General features: G+C 40.0%; 1 protein-coding gene across 2 annotated transcripts in view; it reads left to right on the top strand.

The window, feature by feature from the left end:
• Positions 1-22,443, top strand: part of LOC142749632 (neuronal acetylcholine receptor subunit alpha-7) — a 220,231-nt gene that overhangs the window by 145,932 nt on the left and 51,856 nt on the right. Inside the window, exons 3-4 of one of the 2 annotated variants that reach the window (XM_075857923.1) lie at positions 2,496-2,540; positions 14,069-14,178. In XM_075857923.1, the coding sequence (XP_075714038.1) occupies positions 2,496-2,540; positions 14,069-14,178 (155 nt within the window). Of the gene's footprint in view, positions 1-2,495; positions 2,541-14,068; positions 14,179-22,443 lie in introns of those variants that run through there. The other variant, XM_075857924.1, reaches the window with a different exon arrangement.

Raw genomic sequence — 22,443 nt, 5'->3', positions numbered from 1 at the left:
TAATATTAAAGAAGTGGGTCCATTGACAAATCTCTCTATTAAAAGATGGACATTGAAAGAACAAATGAAAACGTCATGGTATAAATAAAAAACAAACATGCTAACTTAAAGGGAGATCTGCAAAAGTATCTATCATCTATCTATCTATCTATCTATCTATCTATCTATCTATCTATCTATCTATCTATCTATCTATCTATCTATCTATCTATCTATCTATCTATCTATCTATCTATCTATCTATCTATCTATCTATCTATCTGTCTATCTATCACAATGGAGAAGCACAATACTCAAATGAGGATAGTTGATGGCTAAAGTTGCATGTGGTGTGGAGAAGTTAGGGTATGTGCACACACACTAATTACGTCCGTATTTGACGGACGTATTTCGGCCGCAAGTCCCGGACCGAACACAGTGCAGGGAGCCGGGCTCCTAGCATCATACTTAGGTACGACTCTAGGAGTCCCTGCCTCCCCGTGGAACTACTGTCCCGTACTGAAAACATGATTACAGTACGGGACAGTTGTCCTGCAGCGAGGCAGGGACTCCTAGCATCGTACATAAGTATGATGCTAGGAGCCCGGCTCCCTGCACTGTGTTCGGTCCGGTACTTGCGGCCGAAATACGTCCGTCAATTACGGACGTAATTAGTGTGTGTGCACATACCCTTACTGTTGCACATCCTTAATAAATAGAAGTAGAGTAATGCAATCGAGCCCACATCACTGGTTGTTTTGATGCAAGAAATTTATTAACAAAGTGGAGTGCTTGCTTTTAGACTTTCCTGGTTCTTTTCCAAATAAATAAAATGACATATTTGCAATTGAATATCAAATCACAAATCTAAAATCCATATCGAAAATTGAAACTTACTTGTACTAAAGCATTTTGCTGAGTGTCTCGTGTGCTTCATTTTAATTTAATGAATTCGATAAGTCTGTAGAACATAAATACTGTGTTTGTTCTTTTATTTTATGTGGTATCTATTTATTTTTTTAAAAACTTACCTGGGGATGTGATATTGGAGACACACACATCCTTACTGCATTGTCTGTATAGATCTTGCTGCATGGAGTGTGTGCTTTAGAAAATCTTCAATGAATGGGAATTAATTGATAGAAAAACGTCATAATTATAACATTCTTCAGGAAGTTATGGAGTACATCCCATCACCCAGAGAGCAGGAAGGAGCAGGGAGAGAAAGCAGAGACTTACAGGTGTGTGTGTGTGTATAGTGTTTCAGCAATCAGTAGTGCAATAGTCGTAATTGAATCATCCACTCTCTAATATAATGAGATGACTGTGCTGACCCTGCCACCGTCTATACATTAAAGCAGACAAGTGAGCTGCAGAAAACTAAAAGTGTGTGCCCTATGTGTCGTTTCTAGTTGCCAGTGAAAAAACTGGAATATTTCAATCCTTTTTTTTTATATTAAACAATGTCTATATGTTTATTATAAAAAAAACAGATTAACATAATATGTCATCACATGACTCGTTTTAAGATAACAACAAAGTAAGATCTACTGAGACCCTTGTTATAATGCTTTATGGCCCAATGACTGAGTTGTATTCATTGTCCTTTTACTAGTATATATACATATATATATATATATATATATATATATATATATATGTCGTAGAAAAAAAAACCAGGGCCTTAATAGCAAGATATTGTGGTTGGATTTTAAGAAAGCAGTGCATAATGCCCTCAAACATTGATGAACTGAAGCAATGTTGTGAAAAATAGTGGTCCAAAATTTCTCCAAAACGATGCAAAGATAAAAACTCTGACAGAACATGTTTAGCCCAAGTTATTGTAGCTAAGTGTCCCTTGCTAAGGGTGTACTTATTTTTCTCACCTGCTTTCTGAATCATTGTTTACTTTCTATAAAAAATGACTCCATATTGAAATCTATGACTCCATGTTGTCACCAGAGGTTATTTATTTATAGAAGTTGGTGAGGTACACATAATTGTTATTTATGCCCTGATAATATAGTAAAAAATTAGAATTGATTGAATTGATAGAATAGAATTTTTCCCATGACTGTAGAAAGAAATGGATATGTCACACACACACACATTTATTTATTTTTTTACAACATACTATTACTTTAAATAATGACATGAAATCAATATTCTATAAAAGTATTTATTTGACACATGGTGATAATCACCACATATTGTTCACTATACTATTTACTTATATTCATTATCTTGTTTCACTATGTTGTATTTCACTGAGGCACTTTGTTCCAGAGATGATGACATTTGATATATCCGTATATTTAGAATACTCTATCTCTATCTTTCTCTATCTATCTATAGAATAACTGACTTCTGAGGAGATAAAAATACAGCATTCTAAGTTTTCTCAGCAGGAACTGTTAGAAGGGATGAAGAAATGCTATCTTGGGGACAATATATAGAGTTTACAAGTAATATAACGTGGAGATGCTACTCTCTAAACACTTTTATTTCCATTTTAGGATGAAAAAAATCAAGTGTTAACAACAAATATATGGCTACAAATGGTAAGATGTCATGTTTCTTTCAATACTCAATATAAAAATGCATGAACTTTGTGGATCTCATAAACTAAAGGAGCAATGATTACATATTAAATGAAGTTTGGTGCAAAGTACATAGTAAATACTTTCTGACAAGAAAAAAATTACAAATCTTTATTGGGTTTAATATATTCCCAGCAGTATTATGTGACTGGGAGAGATGTTATATCGACAGTGCCTAAAATATATTTATATATATATATATATATATATATATGTATATATATATATAATTTTTATTTTTTTTTATTATTTTTTTTTGTTTGTTAATAAGAGTTCTCACATTACAATTTGTGTACAGCAATCGCCAAAACATCTTTTATAGAAGTTATTATGCATTAGGTTATTATGCTCTAAATCTGTTCTAGAAATTACATTTTTACGGAGTTGAGAAAAATGTTTCTTAAAATGCCAGTTTTCAGAAAACCGTGCCAGTGATAACGTAGTAAAGTATCATAGAATAACACGAGTGTAAATACAGCAGTATAGGCAAATAAAATTAATCAACCATCAGAACCTCTACTGGACCCTGACACAGTGGTTCTTGGCACCAATCATGGAATAAGTAGTATGGCCTGAATGACTTTTTATTCTCTTCCATGGGTGTGTCTAACTGGCATAATCATCACTTGTCTACATTATGTATATTAAAAGACATCCACGTGATGAATGTGTGTGATAACAATAAATTTTATAGTGCAATTAGAAGTGGACAAACACATGTTCTGTATAGATGGAAGACGGGATCTCAGAATCATTTTATTTGGTAGACCAAAGGTACCCTAGTCCCTTGCTGTGCGTCATCACCTGCACACAATCATAGAGTTTATTCCTAAATTTAAAGTCACACGATCCCCATACATATCATTATTAATTGACAGTATCCTTTATAGTGTGGACATTGCTAGTGAACGTTGAATGGGTTAGTTAAACCAGAGCAATAACTGAAACATAACCTACCTCAAGATGTAGTCTTGACTCTCAGTTATTTCAAGGTGTGTCTGTAACACAGGTACATTTGCTGTTTAATAAAAGGCATTTTCACTAAGTACCTCCTGACTTCATGTCATACATTAATAGAGCACATATGTTAAGACGCATGATTACACTTACAATAAATTAATGGGGATATGAGTGTTAGAGAGTGCATGGGGGGCAAGCCCGCGGCCGCACGCGTCCACCTCATCAAGTCTGGTTTGCATCTCTTCCTGCCAGTATAGAGCCATCTAGTGGCCAAACGAAAATATTACAGCAGATACACATGCAATACGTACAAGGCAAAACAAATAGACAATGGAACAGTCTTAATAAAAAGTTCTTTTACATAAGGGGGAGTACAGTGTTCAACCCCCTTACATATTTCCCGGGTTTAAAGACTGCAGTCCCCTGCACTCACAATTCTTGTCTACCAGGCATTCAGTCCTTCTGCCACAGATGCTGGGACAACCATCTCCCATCTTTGTGGAGCTGACTCCACTTCAGTGTCCCTCCAGGGCTCCACCAACTGTGAAGTAATTCCTAAAGGTTGGGTTTGCCCCTCTCTGGGCTGGATACGGAAGCCAAGACCAGATCCCTGGAGTTAGTGACACTGCGTCACCTTGCTACACACAGGACCATCTTTCACTCCTGAAGTTGGTACCTGACGGGAAGGTCTTCTGATGGCCTACGCCATACTGGGCTTGTTGGATTTTGGCTGTACTTGTAAAGGATTTTTTGAGCGAGTCATCTGTTGACTGGACTTGCCGACTACTGCATAAAATTTGGTTCTCGAACTCCCCGCAGTGTCCACTTCCCTTTCTGGAACAGTAACATCAATAGCCAAGTCACCTTTTTCTCCATCTACTAGCACAAACTCTACCGTCTCTCCCTCTCCGAGACTGCCAGAGCACTTGGTCATACCGCTTTGCTTCAGACCTGTTCGGTGAACAAATACATCTTTATTGACGACGATCCGGTTTATGAATCCATATCCCTTGTGAGCATTGAACCAGTTTACTGCCCCTTGAACACGGACAGCTTGCACTTCTCCCAATGCGTGACTGTCCTTTGAGCTTGCCTTCCGACCAGTTTGTCCCATCAAGCAGTGCCTGGCAGGTGCTCCTGCAATTGTCACAGAGCCTTGAGCAAAAGTTTGTGCCGCTAGCCTCAGAGCACGGTCCTTTTGTTCAATGGGAGCAACGTGTTTCCTGTAGCCTCTTGGGGACTGACACTTTCTGGCAAAATGTCCAAGCTGACCACACCTCCAACCACTATGAGGGCCGACTGTTTCCTCTCTGGGGTCATGGACACAACCTGTACTGCTTGTGCTTTCCCCTTTTAGCTGGGCAATCTCTGCTGCAAGTTCTTCTAGCCAGTCCACAATATCTTCGGCAAATTCCATGAACACTGTCACAGGCACTGTGGGTACACTCGTGAATGAGGCAGGGGTTGACCCATGGAGACACATCCTGCTGACTACATCAAGTGATAGAGGGTGCATGAGGGGGATCTAGCGGCCGCACGCAGCCAACTTATCAAGTCTGGTTTGCAACCAAATAATCCACACCAGGAGAAATTGCAGGCCCCCTTTATACCGGTTGAAGAATATCACAGACACAGTTGATTCAATGTTCAAAATTTACTGGAGATGAACTCTCTTAGAGAGGCAGAATTCTTAAATGTTACAAATGCAATAACAAAGTCTCTTAATAAATGCAACTATATACAGTAGCTGACGGTGATGTTGACAACCTGACCATTATCAGCCCTTGACGACTTTGACATGGCAATTAGTACTTAAGGGGGTGTACAGTGGTCGACCACCTTACATGACCTTGCAAGATGATGGGTGGTCATGGTTATATCTTAAAGTACAACTGCAGAGCTCCAGGACACTACACGTAGATCTAAAGTAGAAGCAAGCATGTTATTAAAATTTCTAAAATGGCATTACAGAGAGACTTCTGTCAGAAAGTAGATCATTGCATTGTAATGCTTGCTTCACATTAAATTAAACTACTAATACATTAAACTCTCACATAGTTACATAGTAAGGTTGAAAACGTACTTGAATTTCAATCTTTTATCAAGCAGTTTTGATCTGGAGAGAGCCCAATAATAATTGTTATGAGGTAAAGTTCTTGGCAATTTTCCTCTTAGGTCGAATGCACACGACCATGTGCCGCACACGTCCCGTCTATGATCCGTGGAAAGATAGGACATGTCCTATCTTTTCACGAATCGGAGAGTCGGGTCCATTTTCACAGACCCGATTCACCCCTTAAATGAATGTGTCCATGAAAACAATCGGGTGCCACTCGGATTCCGTGAAAAACGGCCCGAGTGGCACTTGGTCGTGTGCAACTGGTCCTATAAGATGACTAAAAATTCCTTACTGACTCAAAATATGGCAGAATCCTTCTCTGGATCACTTACTGATGACAAGCAATCTAGTTCAGATAGTATATAATATTATGTATTTTATGAAAGGCAGCCACATCCCTTGTAGGCAAAAGATTGCTGCACATAGAGTGCCTACGGCTCCATGATATGGACATTTAGGACCGCTAAGTGCTATATGGCTTTGCAATGTGCCTGAGGCCTAAAATGCATTAGTGATATAATCTAGGGATATGATTGTAAAGCTGCATTCTACTTGTTCAGCCCACAAAATATCTTCTTTCACTAACCTCAAATACAACTTTATGTATCATTTGCCTGTTGGCAAATAAATGGCCGTGAATCCTCTTTGTCTCCCTGTATGGTATTGAATTAGGCATCCTTAGTAAGCTTTTTTTCCAAACAGGTTTATAGAAATAAAGACAGCAATCAGAGAAATTGTTCTTTTTTTAAGATGGAAAATTTATTGGAACACAGAAAAGGAAATGCTCAAATGACATGAATTATGTGAATTACTTTAAATGCCAGTCATTTGCAGAATCATTTCTTGTCTCTCTAAGCCTATAAAGTATTTAAGAACTGAAAGTAACTTTCCTGTTTATTTCTAGTGGCATGAATATGAAGTCATTCATCTTTTTATATGTAATGGAAAATGAATTCTGATTATTACATTTAGGGTTTCAACATAAAAAAATGCCTGACAGTACATATAATTTTGAATGTACTTTTGTTTTCTACAACCCATATAATTTTTATATGAATAATATATAATGCTAAAAAGTATAAAATGACATGTATGCTCATGGCTTCAGGCCATATATAATGCCAGGCAGGGCCGCACCTGCCAAAAGGCGACGTGAGCCTACTGCCTTATGCGGCGCCACCTAGCTAAAAAGGGGGGCTTTATTTTCTGCACTGTCTTTCATTTGTACGCTTGTGTCTGGATTCCATCAAAGAGCCAGGGACAAGTTGGGTCGGAGGGGGGCGGCACGGGGCAACCATCGCGGGGGTGCAAGGGGCGTCGTGGAGGGGTCGATGTGAGGGGTGGGACAGGGCAAGGCAAAACTTATTTAGCAGACGTGCAGCACGATAGGTGCACGTCTGCTAGAACACTCCTCCTCTCTGATACTGCACGCAGCACACACTTCCAGAGAGGAGCAGGAGCACGTCAGCAGGAGGAGCAGAATGGCCTCTGATTTGAAAGGTGAGGCTGACAGAGCGCCGCTTACTGTGCTCAGCCTCCTGCCCCCAATAATTTAAAAATGATCAGCCAATGGTAGGGGAAGTAGACTATAATGCAATGCACAGACTCCCCCTCCCCTTTGCAGTATAATTCCACCCCAGCATCAGTCACTTTTAAATTAGTGGGTGCAGGAGGCTGAGCACAGTATAATCCTTCCACATAGAGCCCTCAGCAGTTAGACGCTCAGACCCCCTTTGCAGTATAATTTCCTCCATAGCGCCCTCAGTAGTTATTATACTGTGTCTCACTGCTTCATCTGTAACTAAACTTTTAAAAAACTTCAGAGATGTCACAGGGACATGTGAGAAGTTTTGATTGGTGGGGGTCCGAGGACTGAGAACCCCACAGATCACTAAAATTAAGCGACAGAAGTGTTTGGGTGACCGCTGTGCGCTTAGTTTCTGATCGGCTTCCTTCGGAAAGCCGAGCAGTTGGTGTACAGGCTCATAGACTTTCTATTGATCCCGTACACCACTCCGAGAAAAGGCGATCAGAAATGAAGTGGCACGGTCCTCACCCGAGCATTTCTGCTGCTTCGTTTTAGTGATCAGTGGGGGTCTCAGTGCTCGGACCCCCACCGATCAAAACATCTGACTTTTCCCTATGGCATCTCAAAGGTTTTTTAAAGTTTAGTTACACTTTAAAGGAAAGGTGTTATAATTTTTATTCGGAGTCCCTGGCTTTTTCTGGCGCACATGACCTCCCAGATGTGGCAGAATTATTAATATCTATAAATATTTCTGGCGCAGATCTAGGTCCTGTACGCCACAATAGAAATTAGAGTTCATTGGCCTCTAGTTTCTATTATGGGGCAGGAGAGTAGAAAGAAGTCAGAAGACTGCTGTAGGTGAGTATATATTTTTTTATATTGCTAATTTTTGTTTTGCAGGTTCATCTGGACCGTTTGGACTACATCGAAGATTCGTTGGACTGCTTCAAAAGATTTACGCTTTGTTTACGCTTTGCTTATCTATTTTTTTTAAATAAAATGGTCAAAGAGGGTTGTGTAGAGAACTTTTTATTTCAATAAAAAAAATTCTTATGTTTTTTTTTATATTTTATTACCACTGTAGTAATGGCAGTTGTCTACTTGAATACATCCATCACTAAGGCAGGACTTTGCGTTAACCAGTAAAACGACTAGTACTAACCCCCCATTATTACCCCGATACCCACCGCCACCAGTGGTATCTGGAAGAGCCAAGTACGATCCGGTACCTGAGAATCTGAAGTGATGGTCGGGTACTGGGACGGCCATAGGCTGGGAAGGGACAAAAAAAATTGGCCCTTTCCACCCTGGTAATGCTAGGCTGTGGCTGCTTTGTTATATCTGGCTGGTTATGAAAAATGGAAGGGACCACACGTCATCTTTTTTTTTTCTTAAACAATTGAAAATAAAACAACGTGGGTTCCCCGATTTTTCATACCCAGCCAGATACAATAAAGCAGCCGCAGCCTAGCATCGCCTGTTTAATGACTCTTCTTAGCCACATCCCTTTTTTCTAGACACTTTTAAAACTGTAGATGGAGGTGCAAAAATTGTCTACAACAAATAATAAATTTACGCCACTTTTTCGGTCCAATTTGAGCCAGAATTCTGACGCATTATGTTTAGTAAATTTCTCAATAATTTTCTGCCTGCTTCCCTCTGTACTGAATCTACATGTTAATGGACATATTCATTATTCTCCAGACGTGGGTTACCACTGCCTATGTAACACTTCATAAATTGCTCTAATTTACTGCAGATTATAGCAGAAATATGTTTTTGCCATATAGTCAATGGACATCCTATGTATTTAGTCAAAAGCTTCTCCTGTTTAGTGGCAGTAGTGACTGACGGGATAAGTCAATCATGGTTTCATACATGCCGCTGTATTATGACTCAGGGTTGTACGGAGCTGTAATAGGTCTCCCATAGCAGTATATGCGGCCTTACTGTATCTCCATATCCCTCTGATTTAATTACAAGGAATCCAGAGATTTTTCCTATTGGATTCCATGTGAATCTGACAGGAAAAAAAATAAGATGTGTTCCATTGCCTTCTGTATTATGCAGATATTCTACCCTTGATCAATGGACTGTTGTGAGCATAAAGACTATTAGTTGGAGGATTTGGTGACTGTTAGTGGTCATCTTCCTAATTCAATTTGAAAATGCGTCAATTTTGTATATGTTATAAATAGTGTGAATATGTGTAAGGTGCAGGAGGACAGGCAACAAAATGGCTTGGACAGTGGTTGCAGTTAACTCTTTCTTTGCTTGGAAGAATGCTACAAACAAACTGGAACAGTGCAACAATTATGACATGCATAAGGATTAATTTCGAAATGGGTGGCTTTGTATTATTGACAGCACCAGGTTATAGCCCAGCTTACTGGAACAGTTCAACTGTATGGCAAAGGTTTTGGACAGGTTCTGTTATAGATGATGTCTGTTTTTCACTCTATGTTAGTTGCTTCATACACCAGGTAAACTTTTTCCTTGGCACTCATGCCACAGGCTAGTTTGGGGCTGCAATATCGTTTTCCCCAGGTACTCATTCTGACTGTGATCTTCACTGAGGCCTCCTGGATCTGCCTTTGGGATGCAGCTTCTGTGGCAGGCCGATTCTCTCTCTCCCTGCAAAGCAGCTCTTGTTACAGCCTGTCTCTCTCTGTATAATGCACCTCGTGTGGCAGGCTGGTTCTCTCTCCGCAAAGTAGATCTTGTAGCAGCCTATCTCCCACTGTGTGATACTATGCTCATCTTCTTCCCGCCAAGGCTGAATCTCCTTCTCTGGCCATACAGGCCAATGATCTGGCACTCTCTGCTGTACAATTCAGGTACATAAGAGTTACTGAAAATGCTACAGCAACGTCTCTGTGTGTTACACCTTCTCATCCTGACTTACTGTTTGCTGTTCTGATAGCCTAGGCATACACCACATGCCCTCAAATCTGGAGGGCATCCTGCCAAAATTAGGCCATTGATAGTTCTGTTTATTCCTATAGAAAGTCCGTCTCAAAGAGAAGGAAACAGCTATGATTCCCAGAATATATAAGCTATAAGCCAAAAAGGAGCATATAGACAGGAGTATATATTGTATCACAAAATTTATTTATTTATTAATGTACGACAACAAAGATAAAAACACAAGTTTATAATGTATGACAAAAATAAAATAAAAAAGATGATATCAACACCAATATACAACGCCAAATTGTTTCAATGGAGTAATGTGTGGTACTATTTCGCTACATTTTGTGGAAGTAGCATGGCAACAAGAAAGTGTTACGGATACATCTCAGTATGTGAAAGTCAAAACATATCACAGTGGAGGTATATTGAGTCACCAATTTGGAAAACCTCTAGATGTGAATATACATACATATAAGACTATGTCCTTGCCAAGAACAGAAAGTGAACTCTTACTCACAATGTGAGGACATAGTCTTATATGTATGTATATTCACATCTAGAGTTTTTCCAAATTGGTGACTCAATATACCTCCACTGTGATATGTTTTAACTTTGACATACTGACATGTATCCGTAACACTTTCTTGTTGCCATGCTACGTCCACAAAGTGTAGCAAAATAGTACCACACATTACTCCCTTGAAAAAATTTGACGTTGTATATTGGTGTCAATATCATCTTTTTTATTTTATTTTTGTCATACATTATAAACTTGTGTTTTTATGTTTGTTGTCGTAAATTAATAAATAAATATATTTTGTGATACAATATATACTCTAGTCTATATGCTCCTTTTTGCTCCTTTTTGGTTTATATCATTGATAGCTCTGTACCTGAAAATAGCCATCTTTCTCAGGATCTTGCTCTTACTTTCCTACAGGTGGCCCAGCAGATTCTTTCCTTCTCTCTATTGGCTCTATCTCCGCTTGTAGTGGTGTCCACTAACCTTCATTCACAGGTGTTAACTCTACTAGGAGGTCTAGTTGTAGAGAATTCTGTTCCTGACCCATATGTACGAGGCCTAAACATATTTTTATGTACTGTCTGAACAGGACCTCGGGTGCCTTCAGATTTCACATCTAAAACTGGTATATGAGGATTGCCTGCTAACCAATTTCGTAGGGGGTGGGCTCCCACCTCCACTGCAACTTTCTGGCCCATCTGGTGCTTCTGTTGCGCACAATGACTCAATCCACCTGTGAGAGAGGGGCAATTTTCAATTGACTATAAGAGTTTGGGGCCTATTCGTTTGACCACTTAGTCATACTTCGCCTGTACCTTCCCTTGGTGCCCCTCCATTCAGGTCTGTGGTGTCCACTTTTCACTCCCACTGCAGGCTAGTATCATCATGTTGAGAGGGAACGTCCAATACTTCCGAACAGGAAGGGTAAGTAACCTGTGTGGAATGCACTGTATTGTTGTACACACACAACAGTTCAGCAATGTAGTTGGGTCACCTCTCCTTCCTCTGTTCTTCCAGAATTCTTAAAGGGTAACTAAACTTTGAGAAAACTTCTGACATGTCATAGTGACATGTCAGAAGTTTTGATCGGTGGGGGTCTGAGCACTGAGACCCCCACCGATCGATAAAAAAACTAGACAGGCTCTGTCACCAGATTATAAGTGCCCTACCTCCTACATAATCTGATCGGTGCTGTAATGTAGATAACAGCAGCGGTTTTTATTTTGAAAAACAATCATTTTTTAGCAGGTTATAAGCAATTTTAGATTTATGCTAATTAGTTTCTTAATAGACAACTGGGCGTTTTTTAACTTTTTGCCAACTGGGCATTGTAAAGAGGAGTTTGACGCTGACCAATCAGTGACCAATCAGCGTCATACACTTCTCATCATTCCAGCCCAGCTTCTTTCAGTGCACACACAGCGTGATCTCGCTGTGAATGACAGCACAGTGTGATCTCGTGAGATCACGCTGTGCTGTCACTTACTCACACATTAAAGAGGCTCTGTCACCAGATTATCAAATCCCTATCTCCTATTGCATGTGATCGGCGCTGCAATGTAGATAACAGTAACGTGTGTTTTTTTTAAAAACAATAATTTTTGGCCAAGTTATGAGCAATTTTATATTTATGCAAATGAGCCTTTCTAATGGACAACTGGGCGTGTTTTCTCTTATTTCCAACTGGGCGTGTATTGTGTTTGTAACATCTGGGCGTGTTTATTTGTTTTACTAGCTGGGCGTTGTGAATAGAAGTGTATGATGCTGACATACACTTGAAAATAAGAGAAAACACGCCCAGTTGTCCATTAGAAAGGCTCATTTGCATAAATATAAAATAGCTCATAACTTGGCCAAAAATGATTGTTTTAAAAAAAACAAAAAAAAAACACGTTACTGTTATCTACATTGCAGCGCCGATCACATGCAATAGGCAATAGGGATTTGATAATCTGGTGACAGAGCCTCTTTAACTTTACCAAAGTGTCTTGAGAGTGAATAGACATTGCCTCCAGCCAGGATGCACAGCATGATCTCGCTGTGAATGACAGCACTGCGAGATCACGCTGTGTGTGGAGTGAAAGAAGCTGGGCTGGAACGATGAGAAGTGTATGACACTGATTGGTCAGCATCATACACTTCTCTTTACAACGCCCAGTTGGTAAAAAGTAAAAAAAAAAAACGCACAGTTGTCTATTAAGAAACTAATTAGCATAAATCTAAAATTGTTCATAACTTTCTCAAAAATGATAGTTTTTCAAAATAAAAACCACTATTATCTACATTACAGGGCTGATCAGATTATGTAGGAGATAGGGAACTTATAATGTGGTGACAGAGCCGCTTAAGCCACAGAAGTCCTGGGGGGAGCTCTAAGCTGCTTGGTTTCTGATCGACTTTTCTCGGACAGTAGAGGTAGCGGTGTATGAACTCAATAGAAAGTCTATGGGACCGTACACCCACTGCTCGGTTTTCCGAAAAAGGCAGATCAGAAACTAAGCGGCTCAGGGATTTACAATCTAATTTAAACACAATTTTCCATTAACCTATCAGAATGTTTTTGGAATGTGGAAGGACTCTAGAGAACCCATACAAAACTTACACAAACACACAATTGGTAAACAAGAACAATTGTACATGTGAAAACTGTACAGAGAATGAAAGCTTGGGGAGGCTGCGCAAAAATGAGAAAGATCGGCTATTAAACTTTCACTACATCAGTCATGGTTTTCATTTAGAAACTGTTGATTCCATTGGGAATAGCGCTGCTGGTATTCTACTTGTATTCAGCCTGAGACTCATGGGAAGACGGTTGAATAGCCTGCCCTGAGTGCTACATTAAAACATATAGAAAGGTTAATTTTATCCTAGAATTTATCCTTCTAAATCAACACACTAAAAGCTTTCACTCCAGTTTTCATGGCATTTATTTCTCTATATCCATTTTTTTATCCACTATTCACTCTGTACAATACATATACATGCTTTGCTCCAAAATAACAAAACATGATTTTCATGGTCTCAAAAGAGGCAGGAGAACATTTGAAGTTTCTAGCTGACCGCAAAGTATCAGTTTGCAACAAAGGAACCCGTTTCCGCTCAGCTTCTTCAAAAGCATTGCAATCAGAGTTATTGTACGTTTCTGCTAAACAATCAGCTGCTTGACAATCTGGGCAGTGTATAATCTAACGTGCCGGCATACTGTAGTTTTGTTCATTTATAAGCCTTTTCCTGCAGTTAGATGACGGCCCCTGACTTGTAAAGCTCACTTTCTAATGGTATTTTTAAAGTAGCCGTTCCCTACTCTCAATCATTTTATTCCTTGTGTGTTGAGTAATACCCTTTTAATTGACTGCTACACATTTTGTTGGGTGTGATATAAACATAAAGGAGAGGGAGCAGAAAGGTGCTGTAAATCCATTTTTTTTCTCCTTTGTACACTCTAGTATTGGACAGATTACTATTTACAATGGAATGTGTCAGAATATCCCGGAGTGAAAAATGTTCGTTTTCCAGATGGACAAATTTGGAAGCCGGATATCCTGCTATATAACAGGTATGTGTTTGCCCTGCACAAAAGCTTTTTGCTCTCATCAGATTAGAGATTTGCCATAATGGTTCAGTAATAGAATTAACAGTCATATCTGCTATTGTGTCACAATTAAAAAACAAAGTATTATACTAAAGAATAGCTCGGAGCTTTCCTGGTTATTGTCAAGTGATGCCAGGTTCTAAGATAAATGCAGCTTTGCTTGAGTACAGCTAAAGTGTGCATTAGGGCAGACCCTATGTACTTTGGCTGTCACATTATTTTCCAGCTCTTGCTGAATCATGAGACACTGGAGATCATGTTGTATAGAACCTAGTACAAAGATAAAAACTGTAGTGTTGCCTATGGTGACCAATAAGAGGCCTGTTCTATCTTCTAACCTTTCATTTTAGGCCCTGTTCACACAGAGGTTTTTCGCAGGCAGAAAAAAATCTGCCTCAAAATGTTGTCAGGAATTTTGAGGCAGATTTTGACCTGCCTGTACTTTCTTACCGCAGTTTTCACTGCATTTTTCAGCCACAGCTGTTGAGCGCTGCAGGCAAAAAACACAGCGCAAAACATTTTTTCTGCCTCCTATTGATTTCAATAGGAGGTCAGAGGCAGAACCTCATCAAGAATGAACATGCCGCTTTTTTTTTTCCTGTGAGCGGCTAAAAGCTGCTTGGGAAAAAAAAACGCCTCCGTCTACCATTGAAATCAATAGGAGGCGGTTTCGGCAGGTTTTTGGCGCCGATTCCTATGTGGTTTCCACGTCAAAATCAGTGCCAAAAAACTCTGTGTGAATTGGGCCTTAAAATACAATAGCAATCTGATTTCTTGCCATAGACAACGCTGTTGTGATCTGCAGTGATTTTGTTTTATGCATGACCCCCAAAGACTCTTATCCACCTAGTATCCGCTTTTGGAAGCTTTAGGGTATGTGCACACGATAGCAGGCATTTACGTGTGAAAAGACAGACTGTTTTCAAGAGAAAACAGCTGCCTTGTTTCACACGTAAATGCTCCTCCTCGTAATATACGAGGCGTCTGTGACGCTCGTAAATCTTGAGCTGCTCTTCATTGAGTTCAATGAAGAACGGCTCAAATTACGTTGCAAAGAAGTGCCCTGCACTTCTTTGCCGAGGCAGTCAATTTACACGTCGTCGTTTGACAGCTGTCAAATGACGACGCGTAAATTACAGGTCGTCTGCACAGTACGTCGGCAAACCCATTCAAATGAATGGGCAGATGTTTGCCGACGTATTGTAGCCCTATTTTCAGACGTAAAACGAGGCATAATACGCCTCGTTTACGCCTGAAAATAGGTAGTGTGAACCCAGCCTTAATGTAATTTACACTCACTTTACCATCCTGGTTCTGACCCAGTGCATATATAAAATTCAGCCTCATGCACACAGCCATATTACAGATCTATAATATGGCACCCATAGAAATCTATGGGCCATATAGTACCATCTCAATTTTCATAGCCTACAGAAGTTTATTTTTTTAATATGAACTGCGTTAAACGTGACATACTGTTAGGCTCCATTCACACTGAGTTTTTTTTACAGGCAGAACAAAATTGCTTTAGATTTCCTTCAGGAATTTTGAGGCAGATTTTGAACTGCCTGCACTTTTTCCTGCTTTTTTCTGTTGCGTTTTTCAACTACTGCGAAGCTAATGCAAGGACCACGGGCAACAAAACCTGCAAAACACGCCGTTTTTTTTTTGCCTCCTAATGATTCAATTAGAGGTCAAAGGCGAAACATGAGGCATTTTTTCCCTATGAGCGGCCAAAAGCCGCCTGGGAAAAAAAATGCCTCCGTCTCCCATTTAAATCAATGGGGGGCAATTTTGGCAATTTTTTGGTGCTGATTCCGACGTGGTTTCCGCATCAAAATCAGCGACAAAAAACTCTGTGAACTGACCCTAATACAGAACCTTTGGGACTCTGATTGACACTATACAGGCCCTAAGAACATAGCTTTACCATGTGCATGAGGCCTTAACCCTTAATGACCTGGACGGAAAAGGCCTTAGGCCCCATGCACATGACAGTATTTTCATCTATCCAGAAATACTGACTGTAAATACTGATGAGTAAGCATCTGTATTTCATCCGTATATACGTAAGGGTGTCCGCAAATATGGTCCGTATTGCTTCCGTATTCCATCTGTATATACGGATCCTTGCAAAAAGAGGGAAGTTGCAAATGATGTCATCAACATGTTGCCTAGCAATGCTTCCGTAAATGCGGACGGTTTACGGATGCACATCAGTAGCCGTTCGTATTTACGGAAGCCCCCATAGACTTCTATGGGGAAGTCCTTGCCGTAATTACTGACAAGAATAGGACAGGTTCTATAATTTTTTCAGCACGGACACCTATCAGTAAAAATACTGACAGGTGTCTGTGGCCAATAGAAATGAATGGGTCCGTAATTACTGTCAGTATTTGCTGTCCGTAATTACTGATGGTGCCTTAAAGGGTAACTAAACTTTTAAAAAACTTCTGATGTCATAGTGACATATCAGAAGTTTTGATCGGTGAGGGTCTGAAGACTGAGCCACTTAGCTTCTTTTCACGGAAAGCCGAGCAATTGGTGTACAGGCTCAATAGAAAGTCTGAGCCCGTACAGCAATTGCTGAGCTTTCTGAGAAAAGCCGATCAGAAACTAAGTGGCTCAGCGCTCACCCGTGACATGTCAGAAGTTTTTTTAAAGTTTAGTTACCCTTTAATGATCAACTACATTTTTCGTTTTTGCCTCTCTGCATTTTAACAGCCATAACCTTTTTATTTTTTCATTGGCGTGGCTATTTTTTTTCCTACGTAGTTTAGGGTACAAAAAATGTACTGTGTAAGTTATGTAATTTATTGATGCGCCGTGAATATTGAAAAAAAGCAGCATAGTTTTTTGGGTTATTTTTATTTCGTTCACCTTTCATGCTAAATAACCTTTTAAATTAATTCTTCAGGGTTTTACGGTTTTGAAGATACCTAATATGTGTAGGTTTTTTGTTTTTATGTAATGTATGGGAAACAAAATATATTTTATTCTAAATAATACGTTTGTTTTTGTTATTTTAACCCCTTAAGGACGCAGCCTAGTTTGGGCCTTAAGGCTCAGAGCCCATTTTTCAAATCTGACATATTTCACTTTATGTGGTAATAACATCGGAATGCTTAAACCTATCCAAGCGATTCTGAGATTGTTTTCTCGTGACACTTTGGGCTTCATGTTCGTGGTAAAATTTGGTCGATATATTCAGTCTTTATTTGTGAAAAATTGCAAAATTTAGAGAAAATTTACAAAAATAGCATTTTTCAGAATTTAAATGCATCTGCTTGAAAAACAGACGGTTATACCACCCAAAATAGTTACTAGTTCACATTTCCCATATGTCTACTTTAGATTGGCATCGTTTTTTTAACATTATTTTATTTTTCTTGGACGTTACAAGGCTTAGAACATAAACAGCAATTTCTCAAATTCTTAAGAAAATTTCAAAAGCCTTTTTTTGAAGGTACCAGTTCAGTTCTGAAGTGGATTTGAGGGGCCTATGTATTAGAAACACCCATAAAACACCCCATTTTAAAAACTAGACCCCTCAAAGTATTCAAAACAGCATATAGAAAGTTTTTTAACCCTTCAGGCATTTCACAGGAATTAAAGCAAAGTGGAAATGAAATTTGCAAATTTCATTTTTTCTGCTGAATTTCAATTTTATTCAATTTATTTTTAGTAACAGAGAAGGTTTTACCAGAGAAATACTACTAAATATGTATTGTCCAGATTCTGCAGTTTTTAGAAATGTCCCACATGTGCCTCTAGTGCGCTCGTGGACTAAAACACAAGCCCTAGAAGCAAAAAAGCACCTAGTGCATTTTGAGGCCTCTTTTTTATTAGAATATATTTTAGGCAGCATGCCAGGTTTGAAGAGGTGTTGAGGTATCAAAACAATGGAAACCCACCAGAAGTGACCCTATTTTGGAAATTACACCTCTCAAGGAATTCATTTATGGTTGTTGTTATCATTTTGACCGCACAGTTTTTTCACAGCACCTATTTGAATTGGGCTGTGAAATGAAAAAAATGATATTTTTTCCAATAAGATGTCATTTTTGATCAAAATTTCTTATTTTCACAGGCAACAACATACCCGATTTTGTTGCCCAATTTGTCCTTAGTGCGGCAATACCCCATTTGTGGTGATAAACTGCCGTTTGGGCCTATGGGAGGGCTCAGACGGAAAGGAGCGCTGTGTGTTTGTTAGTCCAGATTTTGCTGGATTGGTTTTCGGGTGCCATGTCGCATTTGCAGAGGCCCAGAGGTATCAAAGCAATGGAAACCCACCAGAAGTGACCCCATTTTGGAAACTACACCCCTCAAGGAATTCATTTATGGTTTTTGTTATCATTTTGACCGCACAGTTTTTTCACAGCACCTATTTGAATTGGGCTGTGAAATGAAAAAAATGATATTCTTTCCAATAAGATGTCATTTTTGATCAAAATTTCTTATTTTCACAGGGAACAACATACCACATTTTGTTGCCCAATTTGTCCTTAGTGCGGCAATACCCCATTTGTGGTGATAAACTGCCGTTTGTGCCCATGGGAGGGCTCAGACGGAAAGGAGCGCTAAGTGTTTCTTGGAGTCCAGATTTTGCTGGATTGGTTTTCAGGTGCCATGTCGCATTTGCAGAGGCCCAGAGGTATCAAAGCAATGGAAACCCACCAGAAGTGACCCCATTTTGGAAACTACACCCCTCAAGGAATTCATTTATGGTTTTTGTTATCATTTTGACCGCACAGTTTTTTCACAGCACCTATTTGAATTGGGCTGTGAAATGAAAAAAATGATATTTTTTCCAATAAGATGTCATTTTTGATCAAAATTTCTTATTTTCACAAGGAACAACATACCCCATTTTGTTGCCCAATTTGTCCTTAGTGCGGCAATACCCCATTTGTGGTGATAAACTGCCGTTTGGGCCCATGGGAGGGCTCAGAAGAAAAGGACCACCATTTGGCCTACTGGAGCTTTTCTGGTGCTAAGTCATGTATGCAGAAGCCCCTGAGGTACCAGTACAGTTGAAACCCCCGAGAAGTGACCCCATTTTAAAAACTACACCCCTTAAGACATTCATCTAGAGGTGTAGTGAGCATTTTGACCCCACAGGTACTGTGTAAAAGATAATGCGCAGCAGATGGTGCAGTGTGAGATTTGCAATTTTATATATATATATGCCATTTCAGTGTCCAATATAGTGTGCCCAGCATGCGCCACCGGAGATATACACCCCTTAAATTGTAATGTGGGTTCTCCTGGGTACGGCAATACCCTACATGTGGCTGTTATCAGCTGCCTGGGCATACGGCAGGGCTCAGAAGGGAAAGATGAGGGGGGTAAGCTGTGCGGAGTGCATCAGGGTAAATTAAAAATCAAGGGATGTATGATACATTTTAAAACAATCTTTTATACAGAGCCCTGGTTTTTCGGGACACGTGTCACATTGATATATTGTGTTCTTCCTTATCCCCCTCTTATAGCAGACTCTGCACCTCTTTTGACTCTTTCCCTTTCCACCGGTTTGGGGAACTTCTCCTGGACAGTGTTGCCCTGGTACGATGCGTGTGGCCTCACTTCCAGAAGTACTGGGTGCCCCCCCTTCCTGGTCCCTAAAGATTAGATCTTGAAATTCCAGGAAAGTTCCCCTCTGGCCTGCACATCGACGTAGCACGTACGCATTGTACAAAGCCATCTGTATGATGTGCCCGGCCAGCTTCTTATACCACACCGCATGGCGCTGTAGGGCTTCAGGACTTGATTTGACAAGTCCATCCCTCCCATGTACCTATTGTAGTCCAGGATGCAGTCTGGTTTGGGGGTGGCCTTTCCTTTATATATCCTAAATCTGTAGGTATACCCTGATGCACTCTCGCACAGCTTATACATCTTCACGCCATACCTTGCCCTCTTACCTGGCAGGTACTGGCGGAATTGAACCCTCCCTTTAAAATGTACCAGGGACTCATCAATAGAAAAACACTTCTCGGGGGTGTATGCTTGGGAAAACCGGGCACTGGAACGGTCTAATAGGGGTCTCCGTTTATACAAACGGTCAAAACTGGGGTAATCTCGGGGTGGGCACGGCTCATTATCAGTATAATGTAAGAAGCGAAGTATTGCCTCATTTATTTATTTTTTTAGGTTCCAGTTCATTTCTGAAGTTGCTTTGAGGGGCCCATATATTAGAAACCCCTATCAAACACCCCATTTTAGAAACTAGACCCCTCAAAGTATTCACAACAGCATTTAGAAAGTTTATGAACCCTTTAGGTGTTTCACAGAAATTTAGAGCAAAGTAGAGGTGAAATTTACTCTTTTTATACCATTTTTTTTATAACACAAAAGGATTTATCAGAGAAACGCAACTTAATATTTATTGCCCAGATTCTGCAGTTTGAGAAATATCCCACATGTGGCCCTAGTGCGGTAATGGACTGAAGCACCGGCCTCCGAAGCAAAGGAGCACCTAGCGGATTTTGAGCCCTCTTTTTTATTAGGCACCATGTCCGGTTTGAAGAGGTCTTGTGGTGCCAAAACATTGGAAACCGCCCAAAAGTTACCCCAATTTGGAAACTAGACCCCTTGAGGAATCCATTGTAGTTTTCTTGGGGTGCATGCGGCTTTTTGATCAGTTTTTATTCCATTTTTAGGTGGCGTGGTGACTAATAAACAGCAATTCTCCTATTGTTTTTGTATACTTTTTTTTTTACAGCGTTCACCGTGCGCTATAAATGACATATTCACTTTATTCTGCGGGGCGATACAATTACGGCGATACCAGATGTTTATAGTTTTTTTTTATGTCTTAAGGCGTTTGCACAATAAAATACGTTTTGTAAACAATCATTCACTTTTTGTGTTACCTTATTCTAAGAGCCATAACGTTTTTATTTTTCAATCAATAAAGCCGTGCGAGCACTTATTTTTTGCGTAACGAACTGTAGTTTCAATCAGTACCATTTTTCGGTACATGCGACTTTTTGATCTCTTTTTATTCCATTTTTTGGGAGGTGAAGTGACCAAACAATTGTGATTGTGGTTCGGTTTATTAATATTTTTTTTTACGGCGTTCACCGTGCGGGATAAATAACAAAATAATTTTGTAGTTCAGGCCGTTACGGACGCGGCGATACCAATTATGTATAGTTTATTTGTTTGTTTATATATTTTTATTAATAATAAAGGACTGATAAGGGAAAAAGTGGGACTTTTACTTTTATTACTTTTAAAACTTTTATTTTCTTATTTTTACACATCTTTTTTTAACTTTTTTTTTACTTTATTACTTTGTCCCACTAGGGGACTTGAGGGCAGGAGGCTCTGATCGCTATTCTAATACACTGCACTACATGCGTAGTGCGGTGTATTAGAACTGTCAGCTACTCACTGACAGCAAGCATAGTGGGTCCTGACGTTGTCAGGACCCACTAGGCTTCCGTCTATGGCATAGCCGGACGCCATTGTTTGGTGTCCGGTTGCCATAGTCACCATCGCCGGCCGCTATCGTGTAGCAGGCCGGCGATGGCGGATTAACCCCTAAGAAGCCGCGATCGCTATTGAACGCGGCTTCTGAGGGGTTAATTGGCGTGGGAGCTCCGCGATCGGTCCCGGCGCATTGAGCAGTGATAGTCTGCTGTCGGAAACAGCAGCTATCACAGCTCATGAACGCGCCCCGCGCGAACGGAGCCGTGTTTACTCCATGACCTACTATTAGGTCACTGAGCGCGAACGGCGCCGTGTTTACTCCATGACCTACTATTAGGTCACTGAGCGCGAACGCTACAGTTAGCATGACCTAATAGTAGGTCATGGAGCGTTAAGGGGTTAAAGTTTTTTTTTTTAATCTCATGAAGGGATAACTTTTTAACAACTTTATTTTTTACTTAGAATGTATTAATATACTCCTGTATGCTAACACATTATACTGTGTTACTATGACACAGACTGTTGTTAGGTCAACACATAGTGTGACCTAACAGCAAGCATACTGAGCAGACAGCACTGGGTCCTTTCTAGGTCCCCGGGAATGACTGCAGAGGGTTCTCCCAGTCTCCGATTGCGATCGCAGAATCGAAGAGGGGAGCCCCTTTTGAACATGTTACGGTCACAGACCGTGGCAATCAAAGGGTTGAACAGCTGATCCCAGCTATATTCCTTAGGCTTCTGTTTGTACAGATGATTAAACACAAAAAATGTCTCACAGGACACATAGGT

This window comes from Rhinoderma darwinii, chromosome 3 (assembly GCF_050947455.1).
Source record: "Rhinoderma darwinii isolate aRhiDar2 chromosome 3, aRhiDar2.hap1, whole genome shotgun sequence".
Classification (NCBI taxonomy): Eukaryota; Metazoa; Chordata; class Amphibia; order Anura; family Rhinodermatidae; genus Rhinoderma; species Rhinoderma darwinii.
Note: the sequence above shows the minus strand (reverse complement) of the source record. Positions and strands in the feature narration are given on the sequence as shown.